A 12,826-nucleotide genomic window follows, 5' to 3' on the forward strand; every position below is an offset into this window, starting at 1 on the left:
ACCTACAATCAAAGTCCTCCCTCCCTCAGACGATACTTATCAGTACTCTTATGCCACCCTGTCTGAACCCTGACACCCTAGTCTCTTTCAGGAGCTCCTGGCCCGCGGCAACTAGATACCCCCTCCAGACGCCCTAGGTGCCAGCCCACATGGTGACTTACAACAGGAACGTGTAGCTTCTTGTCCCAACCAAAACATCCTTTAGGGCAGTGCAGGCTGCAGCTCTTGGTACATGAAAATCCCCTTAACACCACACCTGTCCCCCTCTCATCCTTTAGCACTGGAACTGAAAATGCACATTCTTTCTATAGTTTCTTCTGTAGTATGTCATAATTTCTTCTACTACCCATGTTTATCCTCATACCACAACACCTTAGGTACACCAAAGATAACTCATCATGCGCTTCACTCGTCCCCTGGCAACATCAGACAATGTACATAACACAAATTTGCTTGATTTCCCCAAAGAGGAAACAGATTTGTTTTGCACAAGGATTTTTGCTACATACAAACCATATGCCCTCAGATTAAGCTGTGTCACCAATAGCATTAGAAAACAAACAAGTGCAGCAATGAAGATAAATTACACTGAAGGGACTGAAACGTTGGTTTGTTTTTCTATGGACTAATATATTATACTTGAATATACTTTAATTGCTGTACTTTTTCATATTCAACAATATCACTTTGTCACATACAAACCGTGGGGCACGGCTACTCAATGCTGACCTAATAGTGCCTCACCATACCTGAATATCAGAAACATCATGTTTAATAATTATAGTGGGTGAACTGTTAGTGTGCAAGTGACTTTATGGAAAGTACTGTACATTAAATATACAGTATAGACCGATTTAATGGAAAATACTTACACAAGCTGTCATCATTTGCAATGTATCGAAATCTCCGGCATACTTGAGCAACCAGTGAGAGATCTTTGTGCGACAGTTGCGAAAAGATGCAGATCCACAGCTCATCCGGGAGAAGAAGCCACATAGAGACACCTTCGGAATCCTGCAACCAAACAATAGACCATCTGCTGCAATTATCGTATATTAATGCACATTCCTACCCTTAAATAAAGGAAAACTGAAACATAGAGAAATATGAACATAAGAACGACAAGAGCAGAGCACATGGTACTGTATATTGAACTTAGCATATGTCGTTAATAACATTCAACAGCCCCATCAGCTGCTGGAACAGATTTCAGAGCAGAACTTATATGGTGCAAGAACCTGTGTGATGTAAGTATATCCACAAACAGTTCAACTGCAGAGTTGTGTCCCAGCTCTACCATCGATATCAAAAGATTCTGAAATAATACAAGGACAATGCACAAGGGCACTATTCTTTATATTAAAATCCTCTTATTCTCCTCCTGGAAATTCTGTTCACTTGGTCATCCTTGTTTCCATTTTCTGCACCTTTTCAGCACAATTACAGAATTGTTGGAGTTACAGGAATTGTACAATATTACGTGAACACTGGTGCTTTTAGACAGGAATATAATAGGAGGTTTTCCTCTGGAGTGGTAACTACCACTTTAGCTAAGTTCCCCCTCTCTGTCATAAACAAAAATGGCTACTAGGGATTTCATTGTCTGTGAGAAAATTGTTAAATTAAGGATACTAAAATGTGTTGATAAAAAGCTTGTGTTTCAAAATAATTAAAAAAATGAAATAGCATGATTGACCTTAACACAACATTAAGCTATGTAGGCCTAGCTTTGCTAAAGTTGAAATAAGGAAACATTTGGCATGCTGGCCTACCGCCAGAAAATATACATTACCTTTCCTGTCTATGTATATAATGGCACTATAGATAAGTCTAGCCATCCTACAATAGGTGATGCAAATATATATATATATATATATTTTTTTTTTCTTTTCCAATTGTAATATAAATGATACAGTATTAATATAAATATATATATATATATATATATATATATAAATCTATATAAATATATATATATATAAATATATATAAATATATATATATATATAAATATATATATATATGTATTAATATAAATATATATATATGTATTAATATAAATATATATATATATATATATATATATATATATATATATATATATATATATATATATATATATATATATTAAAACCCCTTAGTATTCCAAGTGGCCAGCTAGTCATGGTCAACTGATAACTAGATAGACACCTGGGCTAATATAATACTATATATTTAAACATACTTTTTGTGATATATATATGTATGTAACCCATTTGGTACCTGAAAGCATTCTTTGCACATGCATTGATTTTTCTCCATAGTACTTGCAAGTTCTCATAGCATCAGGCATCAAAGGGGGTAAACAGAATTGACACAGGGCTTTGTAAGAAATCCTATTACAAAACGCTATGGTAGAAAAATGTCATAAATCCCGCCCCTCCACAATTGAATCGCCAGCGCTAATTACCGCTGATTTCAAGGCTGCAGTTGTTTACTGCTCAGTTAACACCATTTTTATGTATGCAAATGAGACTAATAATGCAACCCATTTATGAATGAATAAATAATTCAGAGTGTATGCGGCTGTGATCCTCACAAATATCCCTGCGATCTACATTCATTCCATAAAAACACCAAATTTTAACGCAGCTACAGTATATCGACCTTTACTGGATCTAGCCATTGAAACCATCTCATTCATCTATTGATGTACTTTTCTAGCAGAGCAAACCTAGCTGCCATTTTTCTGGTGGCAGTTTTAATACAGTAAAAAAATAAATCAGATAATCATAGCTCTGACATAAAATGGGAAATACTACAGACAGTGTTTTTGGGAACACAATTATACTTTCAACAGTTGTGGTTTTTGTGCGGAAAAAGGTGTCAGGATCATATGCAAAGAAATGTATATTTAAACTACAATGAATAATTCAGCTTTAAATACAGAAATGTGGTAGAAAAAATAACATTGGGACATTCATGGTTAGTACTGTATTTTAGTCGCATTCCTAAAACTTAGAGGGAGGGAGTGGCTCAGTGAGTAAAGACACTGACTGGCACTGAGAGTCTGGTTCAATTCTCGGTGTCGGCTCCTTGTGACCTTGGGCAAAGTCACTTTATCTCCCTGTGCCTCAGGCACCAAAAACATAGATTGTTAGCTCCACGGGGCAGGGACCTGTGCCTGCAAAATGTCTCTGTAAAGCGCTACGTATATGTAACCATGCTGTAAAATGGATTACAGTCATCTCTCCTGCTGACAGTAAGGCCTGGTAAGTTATGGGCATGCCAGCAGTAATCATGGAGGTTTGCCCTCACACCCTGCTGAGGTGCCCTATGTATGGATGGGTGTGGTCACATGCTCTGAATCCATAATTAGTGATGTCAGAGTTGTTCCTTGCCCCCAGAGTATACATAAGGCCAAAAGTAAGTGTTCAGAGGTAGTTCAGAGAGAGTTCAGAGTGGTTCAGTTGGTTGGTTGTAGAAGGAGCAAGTCTGAGTATAGACTTGGGAGAATGCAGCTCATAAGACTGTGACCAGGGACCTGGCACAGGGAATATCTCTCTAAGGGGAGATAAGGAATCCACCAATTTGGGAAAAGACACCTTTCAAAGGGAAGTGCGGTGAACATGAGCGGCTGAGTACAACCGCTGTGAGGGGCAGTTGGCCCACCGCCTTGCAATAAAGATGATCCTGTTCAATCATACCCTCGTGTGTAAGTGTGGAGTGATTACACAGAGGAGTGCACCACAGAGGAGTTCCTCACCAGGACCATCCAAAAGCGGACGCTGGGATCCTGATGAGGTGGAGGCGCTGCACTGGATATAGGTAGGACTCAAGAACACTACCTCAGCTGCCTGTCTGGGTTGGCAATCCCCACACAACATCATGCAGGAGACTCAGGAGTCCTGTTGCCAACAGGTGCACCACCAGACACGACAATGTAATGGGGACTGGTTAGACCACAGGGGCCAATGTGAAATTGGGTGGGTCAGGCTAGGCCAGAAAATCCGTTACATATAACTAGCCGCGCTATACAAGAACATGCTATTATTTTAATTCCTTTTGCCTTGACACATAGATCCCAATATATCACAGACAACAACCCATTCCTTACCCATTTTAGAGTCCCTGCAAATCCATCCCATTTACTTTGGCAAAGATGCTCACTCACAGCCCCTGGAAAAGAGAAGGTGATTGTAAAATTATGTCAAAAGAAGAAAAAAAAAGCAGTTTTCCAACTTTACAATATGTAATCAGAGATATCAAGTTCTATGCATGCATAGTCGTGTGTTTAGTGAGTTTACAAGAACCCATCTTGGTTTCTGTTGTGACTGGTGGCTTACATTTATTTATGTAATTTTCTATTCCCCCCCCCCCCCCACACACACACACACAGTCACTGTCACTCTAAAGGTGCAGTACCCTCTAGACAATATTTATTTACTTTTTAATGATCATTTCAGCATATTATGCAAAGGGGTGTCTGTTTTCCTCTCTCTAGACCGTTCCCTGCTCACTGACTTTTAAACATTGAGCTTTAGTCCAAAAACATGAGCCCCACACTAAATGAATGTTAAGCCTCTCCCACTGCCGGACATCCGAAACTTCAAAGAGCTGGGAAGCAGGGAAATCAAATAGTTACTAAGACAAGAATTATTTACATTTTTAATATGGTCATTTTAATTCCCAAATTGGCACGATACGTAGGCCTCTATGTATGACTTATATGTACGTACATCTTTATTTATAAAGCGCAGACAGTGTACTCAGCGCTTTATATAGGTACTATAGTACGGGGAATTATAATAATACAATAAGCTCAGCAAAGTCACACATTAGGAAAGGGAATCCCTGCCACAGAGAACCTACAATCTAAGTGGTATGTTGGGAGACTTACAGAGACAGCAGGTGAGGGAATAAGTGCAGAAGATGGCAGTGCTTGGCCACAATGGTTAGTAGGAGAGACTTTGAGTGTGGGATAGTAGCCATGAATCTGGACTATTGAAATGCTAAATTTAAGAGGTGAATTTTAAGGTTGGTTGGTATTAAATTAAATGGGTTAACACCATTAGCAGGGAGGGAGGAGGCAGGAGTCGTGGGTAAGAGCAGGTGTGTAAATGGCTGGGTCCAGGATTCAGAGATATATCCCCAGAATCAAAAATGAGGAAGGAGAGAGAGGAGGTAACAAGAGGATTTGTTGGGGTGCTTATTATTGAGGGGTGTAGAAGTTGTTGGGAAAAAGATTTGTAAATAGTGGTGCAGTCAGGACCGGATAATGGGGTTGTCCGGCCGGGTACTTGACCGGGGCACCAACCAAAAAGGAGCACCTACCACCATTGTCACAGGTCACATCGCCGCCTTACACCATCTTTAAATGAAACTGCTACATAGTGGCACACCGCTCATACCATACTACAGTAATAATAAAATGGTTAGGTGCAAAAGGATAATTAAACATACATACACATAGAGAGTAACCAAAGGTAACCGCAGTCCCTATTTGATGCACTCAAGTCAAAAATAGAGGGATAGTGGGAATAATAGGATCCGAATATCTCCAAAATAGGTTGAGCATGGTTTATATTCCATAAATGACGTACAGGGCAAAAACAACAATGAATACCATATACAGTTAAAAAGCAAACATAATAAAGTTTTAATACTAGATAAAAACGTCGAAAAACGTGAGCATATAATATACACTGTATGTTATACAGTGAAAACAAACAAAGAATAAAATCTCCAGATCAGAACGGCTAAGCGGTAGGTTAATATGTGTGCCGTCAGGCAATTTGAAATATACCTAAACCGCAGGCTGATAGCCAAATATCAATGTTTGTATTCAGACGGAGAAAATTGTTAGCTGGCTAGAATAGAGAGATAGGCTAGAAATGTAAACACTGGACAATGTAGCCACATGTGCCTGTCTATGAGAGTATATAGTAGGGAGAAGGCTAGTTTAGCAACACTTGTATCTTTCAAACAGGATGTCTGTAAATGCAAGCTGACACAGTAGGATGGTACATAGAGGTAGATACAACCAATATATGTCTAAAGACCCATAAATAAACACATAAGGTGTCCAGTGTCTGGATAAAGCACGAAAGGTAGTGTATTCGTAGGCTAATATATGCACAGAATGTATAAGTTTGGTAGAAATACAGCCAATTATACTCCAAGATAGCCAAAAGAAAGTAATGAGCAATGATACAACCGTATCTCCGACTGGCAACAAGTTTACAAAACCGCCGTCCTGCTCGTGAGTGTCACTGGGTGTGATGTCAAGGGGCCAAGGGGCGTGCTTTATCCAGACTCTGGCCACCTTACAGTATGTGTTTATTTATGCATCTTTAGACATACATTGGTTGACGCATAGAAAATGTACAAAATGTACTGAACTGCTCCTTTTAAGAAGGTGAATTTTCAGCCGGGGTTTGAATGTGGAAATTGAAGGTGCTTGATGAATATTGAGTGGACAAGCTCCATAGATGAGGAAATATTAGTGAAAAAGGGTTAAGACGGGAGAGGCCTGTAGAAGTTAAAGGTGCTAAGATGAGACAACCTTGGGATGAGCATAAAAGACGAGATCAGAGTTGAGATATATGTAGGAGCAGAGGAGTGTAGAGCCTTAAAAAAAAGGAAAATATTTTTTTTAGTTTCTACGGAATTTAATGGGCAGCCAGCAGAGAGAGTTAAGGAAGTCAAAAGTAGGTACACATCTAGAAGAGAAGGAGATGATTCGAGCAGCAGAATTTTTAATCAATTGTAAAGGAGAGAGGTGTGAGGCATGGAGGCCAGATGAAAGAATGTTACAGAGAGAACAAGGGCATGCATTAGTGTTTTCGTGTTAGTGGAACATAGGAAGGGGCGTATCATAGCAATGTGGCAAAGGGAGAAATGGCAAGATTTAGTAACAATGTTTGTGCATGGTAAAGGAAGGAGTGAAATGTAATCTCCAGAGTAGCGTGCTTGCAAGACTGGGTGTATGGTAGTGTTATTAACTGTAATGGACAAGAGAACAATGGGGTCTGCTTTGGGAGAGAATTGAAGAGCTCTGTCTTAGCCATGTTAAGTTTGAGGAGACAATGAACCATCCAGGCCGAGATTGCCTATAGGCACTATGTAATTTTTTACTGTACTGCAGCTGTAAGGACTGGTGTAGATAAATATAGTAGTGGCATCAGTATAAAGATAATAGGAGAATACAAATGAGACAATGTGGTCAACCAGTGATAGTGTCTATAGAGTGAAAAGTAAAACCGAACCTTGAGGTACACCTGCTCAGAATTCCATAGAGGTTGAGGAAGAGTTGGCATAAGAGACACAGGAGTAGAATGTGGTCAACAGTATTGCAAGCTGAGGAGAGGTTAAGAAGAATCAGAATGGAGTAATTTCCTTGAGTTTTGACAATATGAAGGTCATGCACTACCTTTGTGAGCATGGTGTCTGTTGAGTATGCTGTGCTGAAGCCTGATTGGAGAGGGTCAAGTTGAGAAAGGGAAGTATACAGTATGTAAATAAATCATTTGTTCAAGAAGTTTATAGGCAAAAGGCCAGAGGGTGACAGGGTGATAGTCAGAAGGTAGAACCAATGTTGTATGGTGCTCCAAAACGAAAAGCAGCACTGATAAGTAACTAGATGGCGAAGTCTTATGTGAATAACCCCTCCAATAAACAATAGTGGAGCTGGAAAATGACTGTTCCCAGAAGATGTATAACTGGTGTGTTAAGATCCCAAATTGCAATGTAGTAAGGATAATGTGTTAACCACCTGCCGGTGACCAGTGCTATTGAAACATCCAATTGTAGGGGGACAGTAATCAATGGTTGTCCAAACATCTAAGTTATGAAGTGTGGAACAAAGGAATAAACTCATATGGGATAGGTATCCTCAGGTAATGGGGAGTCCACTGTATCCAATGGTCCAGGGGTAATAGTGTGCATCTGTCTGCAGAAGTCAATGAACAAGAAAAGGGAGAAAAAACGGAGTACTACATCCAGTGCTAGTAAGCCAGGAAAAAACAACAAGGGTGCGTTCCCAAGATACAAAATAAAGCTATTTTAATGGATCATAATGGCAAACAATACACCAACGCATTTCGGACTATACAGTCCTTTATCAAAGTCTTAGGGTGAAATGGTAAAACTGGAGCATACTGTGGTGGGAGGTAGAAAAAGAGTGTCAAAGACAGAGAAGAGATGACGTGGGTTGGATTTATGCCTGTTTATAAGAGAGTTGAAGTACTGTAGTTCTGTTTGGCAAGAAAAAAAGCAGACTTAAAGCAGGACAGACTACTGCACATTTGTAGTGAAGGAAAGCAGCCACAGAGTGTGACTCCCTCCGGAGACGTTCATTACCAATTAACTGGGGACATCATCCTGCAGTTGAGGTAAGGTGAAGGGATGTAGTACAGTACAGAGTGCAAAAGAGAGAGTGAAAGAGAGAGAAAGAGATGGCACAAGGAAGAGGAGAGGATGTGGAGAGAGGAAGGAGGAGGAAGGTCATAATGTCTACAGTTTTTTTAGGACACAACAGATCTAGATTGAGCACGGTTACCAGCTGAACGCCGATTTGGACCCTTTAACAAGCAAGAGTAATGCCCTCCTGGACTTGTGAAAAACCATGCTCTTTACATTATCTGGCTTCTGGATGTCTTAGAAGAACAGCACCTGTAGCAGGTGAAATTTAGCAACTAATATTCCTGCAATGTCTTCACTATTTCCTGCAGCCAATGAAAGACAATACAGCATGTCAGGAGCTCAAAAGATTATGTAATTGCTGGCTTCCCCAATTTGATAGGTTTAATAGATTGCACACCTAGTTAGAGGGAGCAGGGTTTTCATAATATAAAACTCTATCATTCCCTCAACGTGCAGTTGTTCTGTGATGCAACAATTCACATGCAGAATATGAGGGCCATCTTCTCAGGCTCTTGCCATGATGCCCATATTTTACGGAACTCTTCAGGCCAGAGTCACTTTGAGGAGGAAAGATATGGTGACCGTCTTATTGCATTGGGTTTTCATTTGATGCTACATATGAATATGTATATGAACTAAGGAAAAGAACCCGGCATAGTTGAGCACTCATTAGACCCTATGTAAGTGGTGATGAATTTTAATAATTAAAATCAAATCTTTAATGTAGAATAAAAGTAAAATAAGTGGTACATATAGTGGACAAACAATTAACTAAGGTTAAAGAAAGTGACATAACAAGATAATCACTGTAAGGAAAAGGCTACCTAATCATAGATAATTGAACACCCGACGGCGGTGTTTATCTCTGCAAGATTAGAAGTTGCGTATAGTAAAGTTTACCATTGGATCTTAGGGCATGCATTATCATATATATTGCCCGGATATGAAACAGACTCCTAATATACACAAATCTTTTAACATCTTAGAATCTTCTGTTGGAAGAATAAATCTAGGTACAGTATTTAGCATAAGTGTACAGATTTTGGCACAATCCATTATTGGATGCTAAGAATGGAGTCTGTCCTTATTTTGTTGGCGCAATAAAACACATTGAAATACAGAATGATTTCACGCATATAGTTTCTAGTTGACAGAGTGGATATTCCTCAGTCATAGGGTATCTCACAGAATACAGTTTCAAAAAAGCGGGGAAAGCGTTACTATGTACCAATGGCTTGTGTCTGCCCAAGCAAATTCCGGCTACTGAGTGAGTCACCCAGAGGACAATCGCCTCATTAATGAAATGTTTGCATGTGAGTATGTGTGTTTGTGTATGTTTTAAAATAATATATGTAGCCATGTATCCTCTTGGCTACTAATCTGCCCTACCTAACACATAAGCACTGGTACCAGCGCAGGCAGTGTTAGGGTTAAATCTATGCCCTTTCTGATGCAGCAGTAAACAACTCTCTGGTGTGACAGGGAGGGGGTGAGCCTAAGGCCTGTGTGCTGCCCTATCAGGGGCTCAGACCTAAGACCCTCCCCCTGGGTACAAAAGGGACTGCAGATCCATATTTAGGAAGAGATTTCCTCCCTCAGGGGAGTGGGAACAGCTACCCCATATGGGAGCCTAGGAGGAGGCTGAGGCACTTCTGCTGGTGGTGTAGGTGCGGGACCGCAGCCTGCAAGCTATCGCCAGCGAAAGCGAGGTGTCCCAGTCCTCTTCCCCAGGGGGCATATCCAACGCTACATCAGACAATAGTGAAGGGGACATGCCATTGTGATGCTCCGGCCGGAGTGTCACTCAAGTGCTGATGCCATGGAGACGCTAACCCCCACGAGAGAACGAGAGCCGAGGCCCATAAAGGTGACATCATCGACGGCAACGGTGCACCCTGAGCGGAGGAGCGCCAAGGCCTTGGCGGTTCCTCGACAGGCGGCGTATTTTGTGCCTGCTCCTAGCCAGGAGAACCATGCAGATGCCAAGGAACAGCGGAGTGGTGAAGCTGCGCTTCTTTCCCAGGTTCCAGCGGAGGGATCTATCGGAGAGGTACGGAACAGCACTGCAGATGTCAACACCCTTCCGGTGCAACTGGATGTTGTCATCACGGAGGCGACCGCAGGGGCAGAGGAGGACCTTGATACACCCGCTCTGGTGAGTAAGGCCCCAGCTGACATATTCATGCAGCGGCACCGTAACCGAGCCAAGGGTCAAGGACGTAAGGCCCCATCGGACCCTGACCAGCATAAAGTGCTGGCCGTAACAGGCCGTGGTAGGCCTAATGTGCTTGGCACCTCTGAACACACTGATATGCCTAAGGTCTCCACAGACATTGCCCAAGACAATCAAAGGGTAACAAAATCTTCCCTGGATTGGAGAAACTGGGCTGGGTTTGATGGTGATCCTGCTGGGGGAGGGATGGCTGAGTACCTGGCTTTCTCCAGAAGGGTCAAAAAGATCGGGAACACCGGCTTCTGAGTCTGATGTGCCTGTGTGTAATGCAAATGTGGGGAAGGTATTGCCGTGGTGGGACCCCATGTTTCAAGGGCATGTCCATCATATGAACCGGACACGGTACTTGCTGTTTAGCGGGGACACTGTGGATCATTGGTGGGAGGAGGGAGAGTTCTCTGCAGAAGTGATGGCAGAGGCTCTCAGATGAAGAGATAGGGAAATTAAACTAGGGTTTATAAAACCAACTGGTTTAACGATAACCTATCAAGAACACCCCTCTCACGAACCACTATTCTTGGTGCTACCGGGCCAGGCCTGTGGCCGTAAATCAACCAAACTAAGCCTGGCTGACTGATTAATAGTTCAGAGGTACTGTCAGTCCCATGGGTATGATTACCCCTATGTTCCTGAGCCCATAATGAGGAAAATAGAGGCCATCCGAGAGTAGTGGTTGCAGGAAGATGTCCCAGAATACCTAGCCTCCAGGTGTAGTATCTCTAGGTATTACAACAAAGGACAATATGTTATCTCATGCGAGTATAGAGGGAAGGGAGAAACATCTATATGGACTGGGTGGAATATATCCCAGAGCGGGGTCCAAAGGGGGTGTACTCCATTACTGTTCCCAACGGAGAGGGCAGGTTAGTTAAGAAACCTGACCCAAAACATTATTATTGAAGGGGGTATGGATTCTCTATGTTTTGGGAGGGATCCAGACATACTTCATTGGGTAAAACTGTTATGCATTGTCCCCGGTTATCCAATTTAGGGATGGTCTATAAATTGGGTTCTCAGCAGGGTCCGTGAGATTGCACCATGGGGAGTGTGTAGCCAGGTATCCTCCTGGCTACTAATCTGCCCTACCTAACACATAAACCCTGGTACCAGCGAAGGCAGTGTTAGGGTTAAATCGATGCCTTTCTGCTGCAGCAGTAAACAACTCCCTTGAATGACAGGAGGGGGGGGTTGGGCCTAAGGCATGTGTGCTACTCTATCAGGGGCTCAGACCTAGGACCCTCCCCCTTGGTACAAAAGGGACTGCAGATCCAAATTTAGGAAGAGATCCACTCCCTCAGGGGAGTGGGAACAGCTACCCCATATTCCACCAGGGGATATAGGAGCTAAGGATAGACCTTTGGGGCCTCAAGCTCCTTGGATTGATTCCAGGGACCAGTATGAGGGTAAGTAGTGTACATATTGGTATGCTGTACTATGAAGAATAAAGAACTGTTCCTGTTTAATACTCCTGCCTGAGACTGCAGTTTATCAGGGGGAGTACAAGAGGGCTTTCCTGCAGGGACTGCATCCAGTTCTGCTGGGGCCTGCTGGAGATGGAGGCGCTGCACCAACTGAAGAATTGAGAAGAACCCTAAAGCCTGTCCTCTTCGTCCTCAACTAACACCGGTGGACACTCGTGTAAGCCTAGCAGGTGAGCAGCACAACAAAATTTCCCCAAGGGTGGGGTAACACCTGTTACATATGTAGCCAGGTCCCCAAAGAGTCCTCCCGGTGGCGTCAGAGGCACGGCGCCGCCATCTTTGTTATGTCCGCACGGGCGCGGAGGCTCGCGCATGCGCAGACGTGACGGCCAATATAGTGAGCGCGAAGGGGCAGAGATGGCGCTCTGTAGTGCAGGGACTCCCCAAGGTCACGCAGGCGCAGAATAGAGCAGTGGCGGCCATTACAGGGTTGCACAGGCGCGGCAGACATAGCGCACGCGGCCCTAATGTTAAAGAGGTCCTGAGTGGACTACAATTCCCAGCAGCCTCTGGGGACTGCCCTTTCACCCACATCATGTGCAGCCAGCCAGCAAATAGAGTTTGCAGCTTCTCCTGTTGGAGAAGGATACAATGTTGCAGAGACCACGCTAGTCAGTTGGAGCTGGGAGCAGGAAGGGGGAGGAAGTGTGTAAGGAGCAAGTAGCTCTTACACTAGGCCAGGTTATCCCCCAGGCCCCAGGTAGGTTCC

At 42.8% G+C, this 12,826-nt stretch overlaps 1 protein-coding gene across 1 annotated transcript in view; it reads right to left on the minus strand.

Annotated features, from left to right (window-relative positions):
• Positions 1–12,826, minus strand: part of LOC142494110 (uncharacterized) — a 181,527-nt gene that overhangs the window by 130,519 nt on the left and 38,182 nt on the right. Inside the window, exons 6-7 of the mRNA XM_075598852.1 lie at positions 4,097–4,158; positions 873–1,014 (exon numbers count right to left, since the gene is read on the minus strand). Of these exons, the coding sequence (XP_075454967.1) occupies positions 873–1,014; positions 4,097–4,158 (204 nt within the window). The remainder of the gene's footprint in view (positions 1–872; positions 1,015–4,096; positions 4,159–12,826) is intronic.

Source organism: Ascaphus truei, chromosome 1 (assembly GCF_040206685.1).
Source record: "Ascaphus truei isolate aAscTru1 chromosome 1, aAscTru1.hap1, whole genome shotgun sequence".
Lineage (NCBI taxonomy): Eukaryota > Metazoa > Chordata > Amphibia > Anura > Ascaphidae > Ascaphus > Ascaphus truei.